At 37.2% G+C, this 21,837-nt stretch overlaps 1 protein-coding gene across 1 annotated transcript in view; it reads left to right on the top strand.

Moving 5' to 3' along the window:
- Window positions 1-8,080, top strand: part of LOC125773305 (uncharacterized) — a 130,410-nt gene extending 122,330 nt beyond the window's left edge. The window contains exon 2 of the mRNA XM_049444340.1: window positions 6,585-8,080. Coding sequence (XP_049300297.1) covers window positions 6,585-7,409 — 825 coding nt within the window. The 3' untranslated portion in view covers window positions 7,410-8,080. The remainder of the gene's footprint in view (window positions 1-6,584) is intronic.
- Window positions 8,081-21,837: the final 13,757 nt, after the last annotated feature.

The following is a 21,837-nucleotide window of genomic DNA, read 5'->3' as shown; positions in this document are numbered from 1 at the left end:
CGATGCCGGGCAAAAAAGTTATTCGCGGTACAAAGTTTGGTGCACCAAGTGTTGTCTTCCATGCAAAATGTTCACATTTGCACCTATTCTTCGATGTAACTCGGTGAATTTTCAACATTTTTCCAAAATTTCTTCTGTTTTAGTTACATCTCGTGAAATTCTACCAAAAAGTATTCTACACCCATGTGCTCAGACGTAGGGCACAAAAGTTATTCGCGAAAAACCTGTTTTATGTACCGATTTGTGTCCACCGAGTAAGGTGCCTATTTCAACCCCGTTCAACCCCGGTGCCACGTTTCAACCTATTTTTGCCCATATCTCAGTCATTTACCGACCGATTTTGGATTTTCTTTGTGATTTGGATAGATCTCGATAAATGCAAGCTAAAAGTCTTCCACGACCATGTGCTCCGATGTCGGGCAAAAAAGTTATTCGCGACCTAAACTTTTTCTTTAACCTGCCATAACTCGGTCAATTTTCAACATTTTCTCGATCTTTCTTCAGAATTAGATGCGTCTCGTGACGCGCTACAAAAAGTTGTTCCACGACCATGCACTTTGATGCCGGGCAAAAAAGTTATTCGCGGTACAAAGTTTGGTGCACCAACTGTTGTTTTCCATACAAAATGTTCACATTTGCACCTATTCTTCGATGTAACTCGGTGAATTTTCAACTTTTTTCCAAAATTTCTTCTGTTTTAGTTACATCTCGTGAAATTCTACCAAAAAGTATTCTACACCCATGTGCTCAGACGTAGGGCACAAAAGTTATTCGCGAAAAACCTCTATTTCAACCTATTTCAACCCCGTTCAACCCCGGTGCCACGTTTCAACCTATTTTTGCCCATATCTCAGTCATTTACCGACCGATTTTGGATTTTCTTTGTGATTTGGATAGATCTCGACAAATGCAAGCTAAAAGTCTTCCACGACCATGTGCTCCGATGTCGGGCAAAAAAGTTATTCGCGACCTAAGCTTTTTCTTTCACCTGCCATAACTCGGCCAATTTTCAACATTTTCTCGATCTTTCTTCAGAATTAGATGCGTCTCGTGACGCGCTACAAAAAGTTGTTCCACGACCATGCGCTCCGATGCCGGGCAAAAAAGTTATTCGCGGTACAAAGTTTGGTGCACCAAGTGTTGTCTTCCATGCAAAATGTTCACATTTGCACCTATTCTTCGATGTAACTCGGTGAATTTTCAACATTTTTCCAAAATTTCTTCTGTTTTAGTTACATCTCGTGAAATTCTACCAAAAAGTATTCTACACCCATGTGCTCAGACGTAGGGCACAAAAGTTATTCGCGAAAAACCTGTTTTATGTACCGATTTGTGTCCACCGAGTAAGGTGCCTATTTCAACCCCGTTCAACCCCGGTGCCACGTTTCAACCTATTTTTGCCCATATCTCAGTCATTTACCGACCGATTTTGGATTTTCTTTGTGATTTGGATAGATCTCGATAAATGCAAGCTAAAAGTCTTCCACGACCATGTGCTCCGATGTCGGGCAAAAAAGTTATTCGCGACCTAAACTTTTTCTTTAACCTGCCATAACTCGGTCAATTTTCAACATTTTCTCGATCTTTCTTCAGAATTAGATGCGTCTCGTGACGCGCTACAAAAAGTTGTTCCACGACCATGCACTTTGATGCCGGGCAAAAAAGTTATTCGCGGTACAAAGTTTGGTGCACCAACTGTTGTTTTCCATACAAAATGTTCACATTTGCACCTATTCTTCGATGTAACTCGGTGAATTTTCAACTTTTTTCCAAAATTTCTTCTGTTTTAGTTACATCTCGTGAAATTCTACCAAAAAGTATTCTACACCCATGTGCTCAGACGTAGGGCACAAAAGTTATTCGCGAAAAACCTGTTTTGTGTACCGATTTGTGTCCACCGAGTAAGGTGCCTATTTCAACCCCGTTCAACCCCGGTGCCACGTTTCAACCTATTTTTGCCCATATCTCAGTCATTTACCGACCGATTTTGGATTTTCTTTGTGATTTGGATAGATCTCGACAAATGCAAGCTAAAAGTCTTCCACGACCATGTGCTCCGATGTCGGGCAAAAAAGTTATTCGCGACCTAAGCTTTTTCTTTCACCTGCCATAACTCGGCCAATTTTCAACATTTTCTCGATCTTTCTTCAGAATTAGATGCGTCTTGTGACGCGCTACAAAAAGTTGTTCCACGACCATGCGCTCCGATGCCGGGCAAAAAAGTTATTCGCGGTACAAAGTTTGGTGCACCAAGTGTTGTCTTCCATGCAAAATGTTCACATTTGCACCTATTCTTCGATGTAACTCGGTGAATTTTCAACATTTTTCCAAAATTTCTTCTGTTTTAGTTACATCTCGTGAAATTCTACCAAAAAGTATTCTACACCCATGTGCTCAGACGTAGGGCACAAAAGTTATTCGCGAAAAACCTGTTTTGTGTACCGATTTGTGTCCACCGAGTAAGGTGCCTATTTCAACCCCGTTCAACCCCGGTGCCACGTTTCAACCTATTTTTGCCCATATCTCAGTCATTTACCGACCGATTTTGGATTTTCTTTGTGATTTGGATAGATCTCGACAAATGCAAGCTAAAAGTCTTCCACGACCATGTGCTCCGATGTCGGGAAAAAAAGTTATTCGCGACCTAAACTTTTTCTTTCACCTGCCATAACTCGGTCAATTTTCAATATTTTCTCGATCTTTCTTCAGAATTAGATGCGTCTTGTGACGCGCTACAAAAAGTTGTTCCACGACCATGCGCTCCGATGCCGGGCAAAAAAGTTATTCGCGGTACAAAGTTTGGTGCACCAACTGTTGTTTTCCATACAAAATGTTCACATTTGCACCTATTCTTCGATGTAACTCGGTGAATTTTCAACATTTTTCCAAAATTTCTTCTGTTTTAGTTACATCTCGTGAAATTCTACCAAAAAGTATTCTACACCCATGTGCTCAGACGTAGGGCACAAAAGTTATTCGCGAAAAACCTCTATTTCAACCTATTTCAACCCCGTTCAACCCCGGTGCCACGTTTCAACCTATTTTTGCCCATATCTCAGTCATTTACCGACCGATTTTGGATTTTCTTTGTGATTTGGATAGATCTCGATAAATGCAAGCTAAAAGTCTTCCACGACCATGTGCTCCGATGTCGGGCAAAAAAGTTATTCGCGACCTAAACTTTTTCTTTCACCTGCCATAACTCGGTCAATTTTCAACATTTTCTCGATCTTTCTTCAGAATTAGATGCGTCTCGTGACGCGCTACAAAAAGTTGTTCCACGACCATGCGCTCCGATGCCGGGCAAAAAAGTTATTCGCGGTACAAAGTTTGGTGCACCAACTGTTGTTTTCCATACAAAATGTTCACATTTGCACCTATTCTTCGATGTAACTCGGTGAATTTTCAACATTTTTCCAAAATTTCTTCTGTTTTAGTTACATCTCGTGAAATTCTACCAAAAAGTATTCTACACCCATGTGCTCAGACGTAGGGCACAAAAGTTATTCGCGAAAAACCTCTATTTCAACCTATTTCAACCCCGTTCAACCCCGGTGCCACGTTTCAACCTATTTTTGCCCATATCTCAGTCATTTACCGACCGATTTTGGATTTTCTTTGTGATTTGGATAGATCTCGACAAATGCAAGCTAAAAGTCTTCCACGACCATGTGCTCCGATGTCGGGCAAAAAAGTTATTCGCGACCTAAGCTTTTTCTTTCACCTGCCATAACTCGGCCAATTTTCAACATTTTCTCGATCTTTCTTCAGAATTAGATGCGTCTCGTGACGCGCTACAAAAAGTTGTTCCACGACCATGCGCTCCGATGCCGGTCAAAAAAGTTATTCGCGGTACAAAGTTTGGTGCACCAAGTGTTGTCTTCCATGCAAAATGTTCACATTTGCACCTATTCTTCGATGTAACTCGGTGAATTTTCAACATTTTTCCAAAATTTCTTCTGTTTTAGTTACATCTCGTGAAATTCTACCAAAAAGTATTCTACACCCATGTGCTCAGACGTAGGGCACAAAAGTTATTCGCGAAAAACCTGTTTTAGGTACCGATTTGTGTCCACCGAGTAAGGTGCCTATTTCAACCCCGTTCAACCCCGGTGCCACGTTTCAACCTATTTTTGCCCATATCTCAGTCATTTACCGACCGATTTTGGATTTTCTTTGTGATTTGGATAGATCTCGATAAATGCAAGCTAAAAGTCTTCCACGACCATGTGCTCCGATGTCGGGCAAAAAAGTTATTCGCGACCTAAACTTTTTCTTTAACCTGCCATAACTCGGTCAATTTTCAACATTTTCTCGATCTTTCTTCAGAATTAGATGCGTCTCGTGACGCGCTACAAAAAGTTGTTCCACGACCATGCGCTCCGATGCCGGGCAAAAAAGTTATTCGCGGTACAAAGTTTGGTGCACCAACTGTTGTTTTCCATACAAAATGTTCACATTTGCACCTATTCTTCGATGTAACTCGGTGAATTTTCAACATTTTTCCAAAATTTCTTCTGTTTTAGTTACATCTCGTGAAATTCTACCAAAAAGTATTCTACACCCATGTGCTCAGACGTAGGGCACAAAAGTTATTCGCGAAAAACCTCTATTTCAACCTATTTCAACCCCGTTCAACCCCGGTGCCACGTTTCAACCTATTTTTGCCCATATCTCAGTCATTTACCGACCGATTTTGGATTTTCTTTGTGATTTGGATAGATCTCGACAAATGCAAGCTAAAAGTCTTCCACGACCATGTGCTCCGATGTCGGGCAAAAAAGTTATTCGCGACCTAAACTTTTTCTTTCACCTGCCATAACTCGGCCAATTTTCAACATTTTCTCGATCTTTCTTCAGAATTAGATGCGTCTCGTGACGCGCTACAAAAAGTTGTTCCACGACCATGCGCTCCGATGCCGGGCAAAAAAGTTATTCGCGGTACAAAGTTTGGTGCACCAAGTGTTGTCTTCCATGCAAAATGTTCACATTTGCACCTATTCTTCGATGTAACTCGGTGAATTTTCAACATTTTTCCAAAATTTCTTCTGTTTTAGTTACATCTCGTGAAATTCTACCAAAAAGTATTCTACACCCATGTGCTCAGACGTAGGGCACAAAAGTTATTCGCGAAAAACCTGTTTTATGTACCGATTTGTGTCCACCGAGTAAGGTGCCTATTTCAACCCCGTTCAACCCCGGTGCCACGTTTCAACCTATTTTTGCCCATATCTCAGTCATTTACCGACCGATTTTGGATTTTCTTTGTGATTTGGATAGATCTCGACAAATGCAAGCTAAAAGTCTTCCACGACCATGTGCTCCGATGTCGGGCAAAAAAGTTATTCGCGACCTAAGCTTTTTCTTTCACCTGCCATAACTCGGTCAATTTTCAACATTTTCTCGATCTTTCTTCAGAATTAGATGCGTCTCGTGACGCGCTACAAAAAGTTGTTCCACAACAATGCGCTCCGATGCCGGGCAAAAAAGTTATTCGCGGTACAAAGTTTGGTGCACCAAGTGTTGTCTTCCATACAAAATGTTCAATGTACGGGTACCCGACTCTAGTAAAAAAGTGAAATTTTTTACTAGTTACCAACTTTTGCAAATTATCATCGGATATCACTTTTCATGGTCTATAGTAAGTTCTTATCACGTTTTAGTAGTTTTTGAAAAAAAAATTTTTTTGAACTTTTCAAAATTTTGCAAAACCAAAACTTTTTAGGCGGTTTTTTGTATGGAGCGTTACTAGTCTCGGGGTCACTTTTTGACCAAAAAACCACTATATATCATTCGAAAGGTAATTTCAAGGGCTACAAAAAATTGTTCTACGGCACCCCCCTCCGACGTCTAGTATTCGAGTTATTGGCCAAAAACCATCACTTGAGCGATTTTTCGTTCAGGGTACCCGACTCTAGTAAAAAAGTGAAATTTTTCTCGATTGACCAAGTGTTGCAAATGATCATCGGATTTCACTTTTTATGGTCTATAGTGAGTTCTGATCACGATTTGGTACTTTTTGAAAAAAATTTTTTGACGCACTTTTCAAAATTTTGCAAAACCAAAACTTTTTAGGCGGTTTTGTGTATGGAGGGTTACTAGTCTCGGGGTCACTTTTTGACCAAAAAACCACTATATATCATTCGAAAGGTAATTTCAAGGGCTACAAAAAATTGTTCTACGGCACCCCCCTCCGACGTCTAGTATTCGAGTTATTGAGGAAAAACAGTTTATAGTTAATTTTTCACTCGATTTTTCACCATGTATCGCACATTACTCCGGTTCTATACATTGGATCGTCTATCTTTAAGATTTTATGGGTAGTTCCAACTGTTTGCTACATTTCATCCGTACATCACAAAGCGATTCAATGTCTGTGCTAGAAGTTATTAGAGGGATAAAAAAAATTACCCTTGGCTTTGCCCCGTAAAATTTTACCCATTTTGCCACTTTGGATGCTTATAACTCGGTCAGTTTCCAATGGATCTTCAATTGTAGCACATATTTGGATAGATCTGGTCATTAGCTACCAAAAGTTATTCTACGCCGATGTGCTAAGTTGTCTGTGGAAAAAGTTATAAGAGGTACAAAGACTTAACATTTTCTCAATTTTTCCTAAAAAATTCCTCATTTTGCCACTTTGGATGCTTATAACTCGGTCAGTTTTCAATGGATCTTCAATTGTAGCACATATTTGGATAGATCTGGTCATTAGCTACCAAAAGTTATTCTACGCCGATGTGCTAAGTTGTCTGTGGAAAAAGTTATTCGAGGTACAAAGACTTAACATTTTCTCAACTTTTCCAAAAAAATTCCTCATTTTGCCACTTTGGATGCTTATAACTCGGTCAGTTTCCAATGGATCTTCAATTGTAGCACATATTTGGATAGATCTGCTCATCAGCTACCAAAAGTTATTCTACGCCGATGTGCTAAGTTGTCTGTGGAAAAAGTTATTCGAGGTACAAAGACTTAAAATTTTCTCAATTTTTCCTAAAAAATTCCTCATTTTGCCACTTTGGATGCTTATAACTCAGTCAGTTTCCAATGGATCTTCAATTGTAGCACATATTTGGATAGATCTGGTCATTAGCTACCAAAAGTTATTCTACGCCGATGTGCTAAGTTGTCTGTGGAAAAAGTTATTCGAGGTACAAAGACTTAACATTTTCTCAATTTTTCCTAAAAAATTCCTCTTTTTGCCACTTTGGATGCTTATAACTCGGTCAGTTTCCAATGGATCTTCAATTGTAACACAGATTTGGAAAGATCTGCTCATCAGCTACCAAAAGTTATTCTACGCCGATGTGCTAAGTTGTCTGTGGAAAAAGTTATTCGAGGTACAAAGACTTAAAATTTTCTCAACTTTTCCAAAAAATTCCTCATTTTGCCACTTTGGATGCTTATAACTCAGTCAGTTTCCAATGGATCTTCAATTGTAGCACATATTTGAATAGATCTGGTCATTAGCTACCAAAAGTTATTCTACGCCGATGTGCTAAGTTGTCTGTGGAAAAAGTTATTCGAGGTACAAAGACTTAACATTTTCTCAACTTTTCCAAAAAATTCCTCATTTTGCCACTTTGGATGCTTATAACTCGGTCAGTTTCCAATGGATCTTCAATTGTAACAGAGATTTGGAAAGATCTGCTCATCAGCTACCAAAAGTTATTCTACGCCGATGTGCTAAGTTGTCTGTGGAAAAAGTTATTCGAGGTACAAAGACTTAAAATTTTCTCAATTTTTCCTAAAAAATTCCTCATTTTGCCACTTTGGATGCTTATAACTCGGTCAGTTTCCAATGGATCTTCAATTGTAACACAGATTTGGAAAGATCTGCTCATCAGCTACCAAAAGTTATTCTACGCCGATGTGCTAAGTTGTCTGTGGAAAAAGTTATTCGAGGTACAAAGACTTAAAATTTTCTCAATTTTTCCTAAAAAATTCCTCATTTTGCCACTTTGGATGCTTATAACTCGGTCAGTTTCCTATGGATCTTCAATTGAAGCACATATTTGGATAGATCTGGTCATTAGCTACCAAAAGTTATTCTACGCCGATGTGCTAAGTTGTCTGTGGAAAAAGTTATTCGAGGTACAAAGACTTAACATTTTCTCAACTTTTCCAAAAAAATTCCTCATTTTGCCACTTGGGATGCTTATAACTCGGTCAGTTTCCAATGGATCTTCAATTGTAGCACATATTTGGATAGATCTGGTCATTAGCTACCAAAAGTTATTCTACGCCGATGTGCTAAGTTGTCTGTGGAAAAAGTTATTCGAGGTACAAAGACTTAACATTTTCTCAACTTTTCCAAAAAAATTCCTCATTTTGCCACTTTGGATGCTTATAACTCGGTCAGTTTCCAATGGATCTTCAATTGTAGCACATATTTGGATAGATCTGGTCATTAGCTACCAAAAGTTATTCTACGCCGATGTGCTAAGTTGTCTGTGGAAAAAGTTATTCGAGGTACAAAGACTTAACATTTTCTCAACTTTTCCAAAAAAATTCCTCATTTTGCCACTTGGGATGCTTATAACTCGGTCAGTTTCCAATGGATCTTCAATTGTAGCACATATTTGGATAGATCTGGTCATTAGCTACCAAAAGTTATTCTACGCCGATGTGCTAAGTTGTCTGTGGAAAAAGTTATTCAAGGTACAAAGACTTAACATTTTCTCAACTTTTCCAAAAAAATTCCTCATTTTGCCACTTTGGATGCTTATAACTCGGTCAGTTTCCAATGGATCTTCAATTGTAGCACATATTTGGATAGATCTGGTCATTAGCTACCAAAAGTTATTCTACGCCGATGTGCTAAGTTGTCTGTGGAAAAAGTTATTCGAGGTACAAAGACTTAACATTTTCTCAACTTTTCCAAAAAAATTCCTCATTTTGCCACTTTGGATGCTTATAACTCGGTCAGTTTCCAATGGATCTTCAATTGTAGCACATATTTGGATAGATCTGGTCATTAGCTACCAAAAGTTATTCTACGCCGATGTGCTAAGTTGTCTGTGGAAAAAGTTATTCGAGGTACAAAGACTTAACATTTTCTCAACTTTTCCAAAAAAAAATTCCTCATTTTGCCACTTTGGATGCGTATAACTCGGTCAGTTTCCAATGGATCTTCAATTGTAGCACATATTTGGATAGATCTGGTCATTAGCTACCAAAAGTTATTCTACGCCGATGTGCTAAGTTGTCTGTGGAAAAAGTTATTCGAGGTACAAAGACTTAACATTTTCTCAACTTTTACAAAAAAATTCCTCATTTTGCCACTTTGGATGCTTATAACTCGGTCAGTTTCCAATGGATCTTCAATTGTAGCACATATTTGGATAGATCTGGTCATTAGCTACCAAAAGTTATTCTACGCCGATGTGCTAAGTTGTCTGTGGAAAAAGTTATTTGAGGTACAAAGACTTAACATTTTCTCAACTTTTCCAAAAAAATTCCTCATTTTGCCACTTTGGATGCTTATAACTCGGTCAGTTTCCAATGGATCTTCAATTGTAGCACATATTTGGATAGATCTGGTCTTTAGCTACCAAAAGTTATTCTACGCCGATGTGCTAAGTTGTCTGTGGAAAAAGTTATTTGAGGTACAAAGACTTAACATTTTCTCAATTTTTCTAAAAAAATTCCTCATTTTGCCACTTTGGATGCTTATAACTCGGTCAGTTTCCAATGGATCTCCAATTGTAGCACCTATTTGGATAGATCTGGTCATTAGCTACCAAAAGTTATTCTACGCCGATGTGCTAAAATGTCCGTGGAAAAAGTTATTGGAGGTACAAAGACTTAACATTTTCTCAACTTTTCCAAAAAAATTCCTCATTTTGCCACTTTGGATGCTTATAACTCGGTCAGTTTCCAATGGATCTTCAATTGTAGCACATATTTGGATAGATCTGGTCATTAGCTACCAAAAGTTATTCTACGCCGATGTGCTAAGTTGTCTGTGGAAAAAGTTATTCGAGGTACAAAGACTTAACATTTTCTCAACTTTTCCAAAAAATTCCTCATTTTGCCACTTTGGATGCTTATAACTCGGTCAGTTTCCAATGGATCTTCAATTGTAGCACATATTTGGATAGATCTGGTCATTAGCTACCAAAAGTTATTCTACGCCGATGTGCTAAGTTGTCTGTGGAAAAAGTTATTCGAGGTACAAAGACTTAACATTTTCTCAACTTTTCCAAAAAAAATTCCTCATTTTGCCACTTTGGATGCTTATAACTCGGTCAGTTTCCAATGGATCTTCAATTGTAGCACATATTTGGATAGATCTGGTCATTAGCTACCAAAAGTTATTCTACGCCGATGTGCTAAGTTGTCTGTGGAAAAAGTTATTCGAGGTACAAAGACTTAACATTTTCTCAACTTTCCAAAAAAAATTCCTCATTTTGCCACTTTGGATGCTTATAACTCGGTCAGTTTCCAATGGATCTTCAATTGTAGCACATATTTGGATAGATCTGGTCATTAGCTACCAAAAGTTATTCTACGCCGATGTGCTAAGTTGTCTGTGGAAAAAGTTATTTGAGGTACAAAGACTTAACATTTTCTCAACTTTTCCAAAAAATTCCTCATTTTGCCACTTTGGATGCTTATAACTCGGTCAGTTTCCAATGGATCTTCAATTGTAGCACATATTTGGATAGATCTGGTCATTAGCTACCAAAAGTTATTCTACGCCGATGTGCTAAGTTGTCTGTGGAAAAAGTTATTCGAGGTACAAAGACTTAACATTTTCTCAACTTTTCCAAAAAAAATTCCTCATTTTGCCACTTTGGATGCTTATAACTCGGTCAGTTTCCTATGGATCTTCAATTGAAGCACATATTTGGATAGATCTGGTCATTAGCTACCAAAAGTTATTCTACGCCGATGTGCTAAGTTGTCTGTGGAAAAAGTTATTCGAGGTACAAAGACTTAACATTTTCTCAATTTTTCCAAAAAAATTCCTCATTTTGCCACTTTGGATGCTTATAACTCGGTCAGTTTCCAATGGATCTTCAATTGTAGCACATATTTGGATAGATCTGGTCATTAGCTACCAAAAGTTATTCTACGCCGATGTGCTAAGTTGTCTGTGGAAAAAGTTATTCGAGGTACAAAGACTTAACATTTTCTCAACTTTTCCAAAAAAAAATTCCTCATTTTGCCACTTTGGATGCGTATAACTCGGTCAGTTTCCAATGGATCTTCAATTGTAGCACATATTTGGATAGATCTGGTCATTAGCTACCAAAAGTTATTCTACGCCGATGTGCTAAGTTGTCTGTGGAAAAAGTTATTCGAGGTACAAAGACTTAACATTTTCTCAACTTTTCCAAAAAAATTCCTCATTTTGCCACTTTGGATGCTTATAACTCGGTCAGTTTCCAATGGATCTTCAATTGTAGCACATATTTGGATAGATCTGGTCATTAGCTACCAAAAGTTATTCTACGCCGATGTGCTAAGTTGTCTGTGGAAAAAGTTATTCGAGGTACAAAGACTTAACATTTTCTCAACTTTTCCAAAAAAAAATTCCTCATTTTGCCACTTTGGATGCGTATAACTCGGTCAGTTTCCAATGGATCTTCAATTGTAGCACATATTTGGATAGATCTGGTCATTAGCTACCAAAAGTTATTCTACGCCGATGTGCTAAGTTGTCTGTGGAAAAAGTTATTCGAGGTACAAAGACTTAACATTTTCTCAACTTTTCCAAAAAAATTCCTCATTTTGCCACTTTGGATGCTTATAACTCGGTCAGTTTCCAATGGATCTTCAATTGTAGCACATATTTGGATAGATCTGATCATTAGCTACCAAAAGTTATTCTACGCCGATGTGCTAAGTTGTCTGTGGAAAAAGTTATTCGAGGTACAAAGACTTAACATTTTCTCAACTTTTCCAAAAAATTCCTCATTTTGCCACTTTGGATGCTTATAACTCGGTCAGTTTCCAATGGATCTTCAATTGTAGCACATATTTGGATAGATCTGGTCATTAGCTACCAAAAGTTATTCTACGCCGATGTGCTAAGTTGTCTGTGGAAAAAGTTATTCGAGGTACAAAGACTTAACATTTTCTCAACTTTTCCAAAAAAAATTCCTCATTTTGCCACTTTGGATGCGTATAACTCGGTCAGTTTCCAATGGATCTTCAATTGTAGCACATATTTGGATAGATCTGGTCATTAGCTACCAAAAGTTATTCTACGCCGATGTGCTAAGTTGTCTGTGGAAAAAGTTATTCGAGGTACAAAGACTTAACATTTTCTCAACTTTTCCAAAAAAATTCCTCATTTTGCCACTTTGGATGCTTATAACTCGGTCAGTTTCCAATGGATCTTCAATTGTAGCACATATTTGGATAGATCTGGTCATTAGCTACCAAAAGTTATTCTACGCCGATGTGCTAAGTTGTCTGTGGAAAAAGTTATTCGAGGTACAAAGACTTAAAATTTTCTCAATTTTTCCTAAAAAATTCCTCATTTTGCCACTTTGGATGCTTATAACTCGGTCAGTTTCCAATGGATCCTCAATTGTAACACAGGTTTGGAAAGATCTGATCATCAGCTACCAAAAGTTATTCTACGCCGATGTGCTAAGTTGTCTGTGGAAAAAGTTATTCGAAAAAGTAGCTTCTAATACTTTGAATGGCTTATACGAATTGCCTACCTTCAGGCTGATTTCTCGCGATTCGCATTTCAATTTCTATTTTTGACTATATCTCAGTCATTTACCGACCGATTTTGGATTTTCTTTGTGATTTGGATAGATCTCGATAAATGCAAGCTAAAAGTCTTCCACGACCATGTGCTCCGATGTCGGGCAAAAAAGTTATTCGCGACCTAAACTTTTTCTTTCACCTGCCATAACTCGGTCAATTTTCAACATTTTCTCGATCTTTCTTCAGAATTAGATGCGTCTCGTGACGCGCTACAAAAAGTTATTCCACGACCATGCGCTCCGATGCCGGGCAAAAAAGTTATTCGCGGTACAAAGTTTGGTGCACCAAGTGTTGTCTTCCATACAAAATGTTCAATGTACGGGTACCCGACTCTAGTAAAAAAGTGAAATTTTTTACTAGTTACCAACTTTTGCAAATTATCATCGGATATCACTTTTCATGGTCTATAGTAAGTTCTTATCACGTTTTAGTAGTTTTTGAAAAAAAAATTTTTTTGAACTTTTCAAAATTTTGCAAAACCAAAACTTTTTAGGCGGTTTTTTGTATGGAGCGTTACTAGTCTCGGGGTCACTTTTTGACCAAAAAACCACTATATATCATTCGAAAGGTAATTTCAAGGGCTACAAAAAATTGTTCTACGGCACCCCCCTCCGACGTCTAGTATTCGAGTTATTGGCCAAAAACCATCACTTGAGCGATTTTTCGTTCAGGGTACCCGACTCTAGTAAAAAAGTGAAATTTTTCTCGATTGACCAAGTGTTGCAAATGACCATCGGATTTCACTTTTTATGGTCTATAGTGAGTTCTGATCACGATTTGGTACTTTTTGAAAAAAATTTTTTGACGCACTTTTCAAAATTTTGCAAAACCAAAACTTTTTAGGCGGTTTTGTGTATGGAGGGTTACTAGTCTCGGGGTCACTTTTTGACCAAAAAACCACTATATATCATTCGAAAGGTAATTTCAAGGGCTACAAAAAATTGTTCTACGGCACCCCCCTCCGACGTCTAGTATTCGAGTTATTGAGGAAAAACAGTTTATAGTTAATTTTTCACTCGATTTTTCACCATGTATCGCACATTACTCCGGTTCTATACATTGGATCGTCTATCTTTAAGATTTTATGGGTAGTTCCAACTGTTTGCTACATTTCATCCGTACATCACAAAGCGATTCAATGTCTGTGCTAGAAGTTATTAGAGGGATAAAAAAAATTACCCTTGGCTTTGCCCCGTAAAATTTTACCCATTTTGCCACTTTGGATCCTTATAACTCGGTCAGTTTCCAATGGATCTTCAATTGTAGCACATATTTGGATAGATCTGGTCATTAGCTACCAAAAGTTATTCTACGCCGATGTGCTAAGTTGTCTGTGGAAAAAGTTATTCGAGGTACAAAGACTTAACATTTTCTCAACTTTTCCAAAAAAAATTCCTCATTTTGCCACTTTGGATGCTTATAACTCGGTCAGTTTCCAATGGATCTTCAATTGTAGCACATATTTGGATAGATCTGGTCATTAGCTACCAAAAGTTATTCTACGCCGATGTGCTAAGTTGTCTGTGGAAAAAGTTATTCGAGGTACAAAGACTTAACATTTTCTCAACTTTTCCAAAAAAAATCCTCATTTTGCCACTTTGGATGCTTATAACTCGGTCAGTTTCCAATGGATCTTCAATTGTAGCACATATTTGGATAGATCTGGTCATTAGCTACCAAAAGTTATTCTACGCCGATGTGCTAAGTTGTCTGTGGAAAAAGTTATTTGAGGTACAAAGACTTAACATTTTCTCAATTTTTCTAAAAAAATTCCTCATTTTGCCACTTTGGATGCTTATAACTCGGTCAGTTTCCAATGGATCTTCAATTGTAGCACATATTTGGATAGATCTGGTCATTAGCTACCAAAAGTTATTCTACGCCGATGTGCTAAGTTGTCTGTGGAAAAAGTTATTCGAGGTACAAAGACTTAACATTTTCTCAACTTTTCCAAAAAAATTCCTCATTTTGCCACTTTGGATGCTTATAACTCGGTCAGTTTCCAATGGATCTTCAATTGTAGCACATATTTGGATAGATCTGGTCATTAGCTACCAAAAGTTATTCTACGCCGATGTGCTAAGTTGTCTGTGGAAAAAGTTATTCGAGGTACAAAGACTTAACATTTTCTCAACTTTTCCAAAAAAATTCCTCATTTTGCCACTTTGGATGCTTATAACTCGGTCAGTTTCCAATGGATCTTCAATTGTAGCACATATTTGGATAGATCTGGTCATTAGCTACCAAAAGTTATTCTACGCCGATGTGCTAAGTTGTCTGTGGAAAAAGTTATTCGAGGTACAAAGACTTAACATTTTCTCAACTTTTCCAAAAAAATTCCTCATTTTGCCACTTTGGATGCTTATAACTCGGTCAGTTTCCAATGGATCTTCAATTGTAGCACATATTTGAATAGATCTGGTCATTAGCTACCAAAAGTTATTCTACGCCGATGTGCTAAGTTGTCTGTGGAAAAAGTTATTCGAGGTACAAAGACTTAACATTTTCTCAACTTTTCCAAAAAAATTCCTCATTTTGCCACTTTGGATGCTTATAACTCGGTCAGTTTCCAATGGATCTTCAATTGTAGCACATATTTGGATAGATCTGGTCATTAGCTACCAAAAGTTATTCTACGCCGATGTGCTAAGTTGTCTGTGGAAAAAGTTATTCGAGGTACAAAGACTTAACATTTTCTCAACTTTTCCAAAAAAATTCCTCATTTTGCCATTTTGGATGCCTATAACTCGGTCAGTTTCCAATGGATCTTCAATTGTAGCACATATTTGGATAGATCTGGTCATTAGCTACCAAAAGTTATTCTACGCCGATGTGCTAAGTTGTCTGTGGAAAAAGTTATTCGAGGTACAAAGACTTAACATTTTCTCAACTTTTCCAAAAAAATTCCTCATTTTGCCACTTGGGATGCTTATAACTCGGTCAGTTTCCAATGGATCTTCAATTGTAGCACATATTTGGATAGATCTGGTCATTAGCTACCAAAAGTTATTCTACGCCGATGTGCTAAGTTGTCTGTGGAAAAAGTTATTCGAGGTACAAAGACTTAAAATTTTCTCAATTTTTCCTAAAAAATTCCTCATTTTGCCACTTTGGATGCTTATAACTCGGTCAGTTTCCAATGGATCTTCAATTGTAGCAGAGATTTGGAAAGATCTGCTCATCAGCTACCAAAAGTTATTCTACGCCGATGTGCTAAGTTGTCTGTGGAAAAAGTTATTTGAGGTACAAAGACTTAACATTTTCTCAACTTTTCCAAAAAAATTCCTCATTTAGCCACTTTGGATGCTTATAACTCGGTCAGTTTTCAATGGATCTTCAATTGTAGCACATATTTGGATAGATCTGGTCATTAGCTACCAAAAGTTATTCTACGCCGATGTGCTAAGTTGTCTGTGGAAAAAGTTATTTGAGGTACAAAGACTTAACATTTTCTCAACTTTTCCAAAAAAATTCCTCATTTTGCCACTTTGGATGCTTATAACTCGGTCAGTTTCCAATGGATCTTCAATTGTAACAGAGATTTGGAAAGATCTGCTCATCAGCTACCAAAAGTTATTCTACGCCGATGTGCTAAGTTGTCTGTGGAAAAAGTTATTCGAGGTACAAAGACTTAACATTTTCTCAACTTTTCCAAAAAAATTCCTCATTTTGCCACTTTGGATGCTTATAACTCGGTCAGTTTCCAATGAATCTTCAATTGTAGCACATATTTTGATAGATCTGGTCATTAGCTACCAAAAGTTATTCTACGCCGATGTGCTAAGTTGTCTGTGGAAAAAGTTATTCGAGGTACAAAGACTTAAAATTTTCTCAATTTTTCCTAAAAAATTCCTCATTTTGCCACTTTGGATGCTTATAACTCGGTCAGTTTCCAATGGATCTTCAATTGTAGCACATATTTGGATAGATCTGGTCATTAGCTACCAAAAGTTATTCTACGCCGATGTGCTAAGTTGTCTGTGGAAAAAGTTATTCGAGGTACAAAGACTTAACATTTTCTCAACTTTTCCAAAAAAATTCCTCATTTTGCCACTTTGGATGCTTATAACTCGGTCAGTTTCCAATGGATCTTCAATTGTAGCACATATTTGGATAGATCTGGTCATTAGCTACCAAAAGTTATTCTACGCCGATGTGCTAAGTTGTCTGTGGAAAAAGTTATTCGAGGTACAAAGACTTAACATTTTCTCAACTTTTCCAAAAAAATTCCTCATTTTGCCACTTTGGATGCTTATAACTCGGTCAGTTTCCAATGGATCTTCAATTGTAGCACATATTTGGATAGATCTGGTCATTAGCTACCAAAAGTTATTCTACGCCGATGTGCTAAGTTGTCTGTGGAAAAAGTTATTCGAGGTACAAAGACTTAACATTTTCTCAACTTTTCCAAAAAATTCCTCATTTTGCCACTTTGGATGCTTATAACTCGGTCAGTTTCCAATGGATCTTCAATTGTAGCACATATTTGGATAGATCTGGTCATTAGCTACCAAAAGTTATTCTACGCCGATGTGCTAAGTTGTCTGTGGAAAAAGTTATTTGAGGTACAAAGACTTAACATTTTCTCAACTTTTCCAAAAAATTCCTCATTTTGCCACTTTGGATCCTTATAACTCGGTCAGTTTCCAATGGATCTTCAATTGTAGCACATATTTGGATAGATCTGGTCATTAGCTACCAAAAGTTATTCTACGCCGATGTGCTAAGTTGTCTGTGGAAAAAGTTATTCGAGGTACAAAGACTTAACATTTTCTCAACTTTTCCAAAAAATTCCTCATTTTGCCACTTTGGATGCTTATAACTCGGTCAGTTTCCAATGGATCTTCAATTGTAACACAGATTTGGAAAGATCTGCTCATCAGCTACCAAAAGTTATTCTACGCCGATGTGCTAAGTTGTCTGTGGAAAAAGTTATTCGAGGTACAAAGACTTAAAATTTTCTCAATTTTTCCTAAAAAATTCCTCATTTTGCCACTTTGGATGCTTATAACTCGGTCAGTTTCCAATGGATCTTCAATTGTAACACAGATTTGGAAAGATCTGCTCATCAGCTACCAAAAGTTATTCTACGCCGATGTGCTAAGTTGTCTGTGGAAAAAGTTATTCGAGGTACAAAGACTTAAAATTTTCTCAATTTTTCCTAAAAAATTCCTCATTTTGCCACTTTGGATGCTTATAACTCGGTCAGTTTCCAAAGGATCTTCAATTGTAACACAGATTTGGAAAGATCTGCTCATCAGCTACCAAAAGTTATTCTACGCCGATGTGCTAAGTTGTCTGTGGAAAAAGTTATTCGAGGTACAAAGACTTAAAATTTTCTCAATTTTTCCTAAAAAATTCCTCATTTTGCCACTTTGGATGCTTATAACTCGGTCAGTTTCCAATGGATCTTCAATTGTAGCACATATTTGGATAGATCTGGTCATTAGCTACCAAAAGTTATTCTACGCCGATGTGCTAAGTTGTCTGTGGAAAAAGTTATTCGAGGTACAAAGACTTAACATTTTCTCAACTTTTCCAAAAAAATTCCTCATTTTGCCACTTTGGATGCTTATAACTCGGTCAGTTTCCAATGGATCTTCAATTGTAGCACATATTTGGATAGATCTGGTCATTAGCTACCAAAAGTTATTCTACGCCGATGTGCTAAGTTGTCTGTGGAAAAAGTTATTCGAGGTACAAAGACTTAACATTTTCTCAACTTTTCCAAAAAAAATTCCTCATTTTGCCACTTTGGATGCTTATAACTCGGTCAGTTTCCAATGGATCTTCAATTGTAGCACATATTTGGAAAGATCTGCTCATCAGCTACCAAAAGTTATTCTACGCCGATGTGCTAAGTTGTCTGTGGAAAAAGTTATTTGAGGTACAAAGACTTAACATTTTCTCAACTTTTCCAAAAAAATTCCTCATTTTGCCACTTTGGATGCTTATAACTCGGTCAGTTTCCAATGGATCTTCAATTGTAGCACATATTTGGATAGATCTAGTCATTAGCTACCAAAAGTTATTCTACGCCGATGTGCTAAGTTGTCTGTGGAAAAAGTTATTCGAGGTACAAAGACTTAACATTTTCTCAACTTTTCCAAAAAAAATTCCTCATTTTGCAACTTTGGATGCTTATAACTCGGTCAGTTTCCAATGGATCTTCAATTGTAGCACATATTTGGATAGATCTGGTCATTAGCTACCAAAAGTTATTCTACGCCGATGTGCTAAGTTGTCTGTGGAAAAAGTTATTCGAGGTACAAAGACTTAACATTTTCTCAACTTTTCCAAAAAAATTCCTCATTTTGCCACTTTGGATCCTTATAACTCGGTCAGTTTCCAATGGATCTTCAATTGTAGCACATATTTGGATAGATCTGGTCATTAGCTACCAAAAGTTATTCTACGCCGATGTGCTAAGTTGTCTGTGGAAAAAGTTATTCGAGGTACAAAGACTTAACATTTTCTCAACTTTTCCAAAAAAATTCCTCATTTTGCCACTTTGGATGCTTATAACTCGGTCAGTTTCCAATGGATCTTCAATTGTAGCACATATTTGGATAGATCTGGTCATTAGCTACCAAAAGTTATTCTACGCCGATGTGCTAAGTTGTCTGTGGAAAAAGTTATTCGAGGTACAAAGACTTAACATTTTCTCAACTTTTCCAAAAAATTCCTCATTTTGCCACTTTGGATCCTTATAACTCGGTCAGTTTCCAATGGATCTTCAATTGTAGCACATATTTGGATAGATCTGGTCATTAGCTACCAAAAGTTATTCTACGCCGATGTGCTAAGTTGTCTGTGGAAAAAGTTATTTGAGGTACAAAGACTTAACATTTTCTCAACTTTTCCAAAAAATTCCTCATTTTGCCACTTTGGATCCTTATAACTCGGTCAGTTTCCAATGGATCTTCAATTGTAGCACATATTTGGATAGATCTAGTCATTAGCTACCAAAAGTTATTCTACGCCGATGTGCTAAGTTGTCTGTGGAAAAAGTTATTCGAGGTACAAAGACTTAACATTTTCTCAACTTTTCCAAAAAAAATTCCTCATTTTGCAACTTTGGATGCTTATAACTCGGTCAGTTTCCAATGGATCTTCAATTGTAGCACATATTTGGATAGATCTGGTCATTAGCTACCAAAAGTTATTCTACGCCGATGTGCTAAGTTGTCTGTGGAAAAAGTTATTCGAGGTACAAAGACTTAACATTTTCTCAACTTTTCCAAAAAAATTCCTCATTTTGCCACTTTGGATGCTTATAACTCGGTCAGTTTCCAATGGATCTTCAATTGTAGCACATATTTGGATAGATCTGGTCATTAGCTACCAAAAGTTATTCTACGCCGATGTACTAAGTTGTCTGTGGAAAAAGTTATTCGAGGTACAAAGACTTAACATTTTCTCAACTTTTCCAAAAAATTCCTCATTTTGCCACTTTGCATCCTTATAACTCGGTCAGTTTCCAATGGATCTTCAATTGTAGCACATATTTGGATAGATCTGGTCATTAGCTACCAAAAGTTATTCTACGCCGATGTGCTAAGTTGTCTGTGGAAAAAGTTATTCGAGGTACAAAGACTTAACATTTTCTCAACTTTTCCAAAAAAAATTCCTCATTTTGCAACTTTGGATGCTTATAACTCGGTCAGTTTCCAATGGATCTTCAATTGTAGCACATATTTGGATAGATCTGGTCATTAGCTACCAAAAGTTATTCTACGCCGATGTACTAAGTTGTCTGTGGAAAAAGTTATTCGAGGTACAAAGACTTAACATTTTCTCAACTTTTCCAAAAAAATTCCTCATTTTGCCACTTTGGATGCTTATAACTCGGTCAGTTTCCAATGGATCTTCAATTGTAGCACATGTTTGGATAGATCTGGTCATTAGCTACCAAAAGTTATTCTACGCCGATGTGCTAAGTTGTCTGTGGAAAAAGTTATTGGAGGTACAAAGACTTAACATTTTCTCAACTTTTCCAAAAAAATTCCTCATTTTGCCACTTTGGATGCTTATAACTCGGTCAGTTTCCAATGGATCTTAAATTGTGGCACATATTTGGATAGATCTGGTCATTAGCTACCAAAAGTTATTCTACGCCGATGTGCTAAGTTGTCTGTGGAAAAAGTTATTCGAGGTACAAAGACTTAACATTTTCTCAACTTTTCCAAAAAAAATCCTCATTTTGCCACTTTGGATGCTTATAACTCGGTCAGTTTCCAATGGATCTTCAATTGTAGCACATATTTGGATAGATCTGGTCATTAGCTACCAAAAGTTATTCTACGCCGATGTGCTAAGTTGTCTGTGGAAAAAGTTATTCGAGGTACAAAGACTTAACATTTTCTCAACTTTTCCAAAAAATTCCTCATTTTGCCACTTTGGATGCTTATAACTCGGTCAGTTTCCAATGGATCTTCAATTGTAGCACATATTTGGATAGATCTGGTCATTAGCTACCAAAAGTTATTCTACGCCGATGTGCTAAGTTGTCTGTGGAAAAAGTTATTCGAGGTACAAAGACTTAACATTTTCTCAACTTTTCCAAAAAAAATTCCTCATTTTGCAACGCTGGATGCTTATAACTCGGTCAGTTTCCAATGGATCTTCAATTGTAGCACATATTTGGATAGATCTGGTCATTAGCTACCAAAAGTTATTCTACGCCGATGTGCTAAGTTGTCTGTGGAAAAAGTTATTCGAGGTACAAAGACTTAACATTTTCTCAACTTTTCCAAAAAAAATTCCTCATTTTGCAACTTTGGATGCTTATAACTCGGTCAGTTTCCAATGGATCTTCAATTGTAGCACATATTTGGATAGATCTGGTCATTAGCTACCAAAAGTTATTCTACGCCGATGTACTAAGTTGTCTGTGGAAAAAGTTATTCGAGGTACAAAGACTTAACATTTTCTCAACTTTTCCAAAAAAATTCCTCATTTTGCCACTTTGGATGCTTATAACTCGGTCAGTTTCCAATGGATCTTCAATTGTAACACATATTTGGAAAGATCTGCTCATCAGCTACCAAAAGTTATTCTACGCCGATGTGCTAAGTTGTCTGTGGAAAAAGTTATTTGAGGTAC

Source organism: Anopheles funestus, assembly GCF_943734845.2.
Source record: "Anopheles funestus chromosome X unlocalized genomic scaffold, idAnoFuneDA-416_04 X_unloc_29, whole genome shotgun sequence".
Taxonomy (NCBI): Eukaryota; Metazoa; Arthropoda; class Insecta; order Diptera; family Culicidae; genus Anopheles; species Anopheles funestus.
This window is presented reverse-complemented; position numbering and strand designations above follow the sequence as displayed.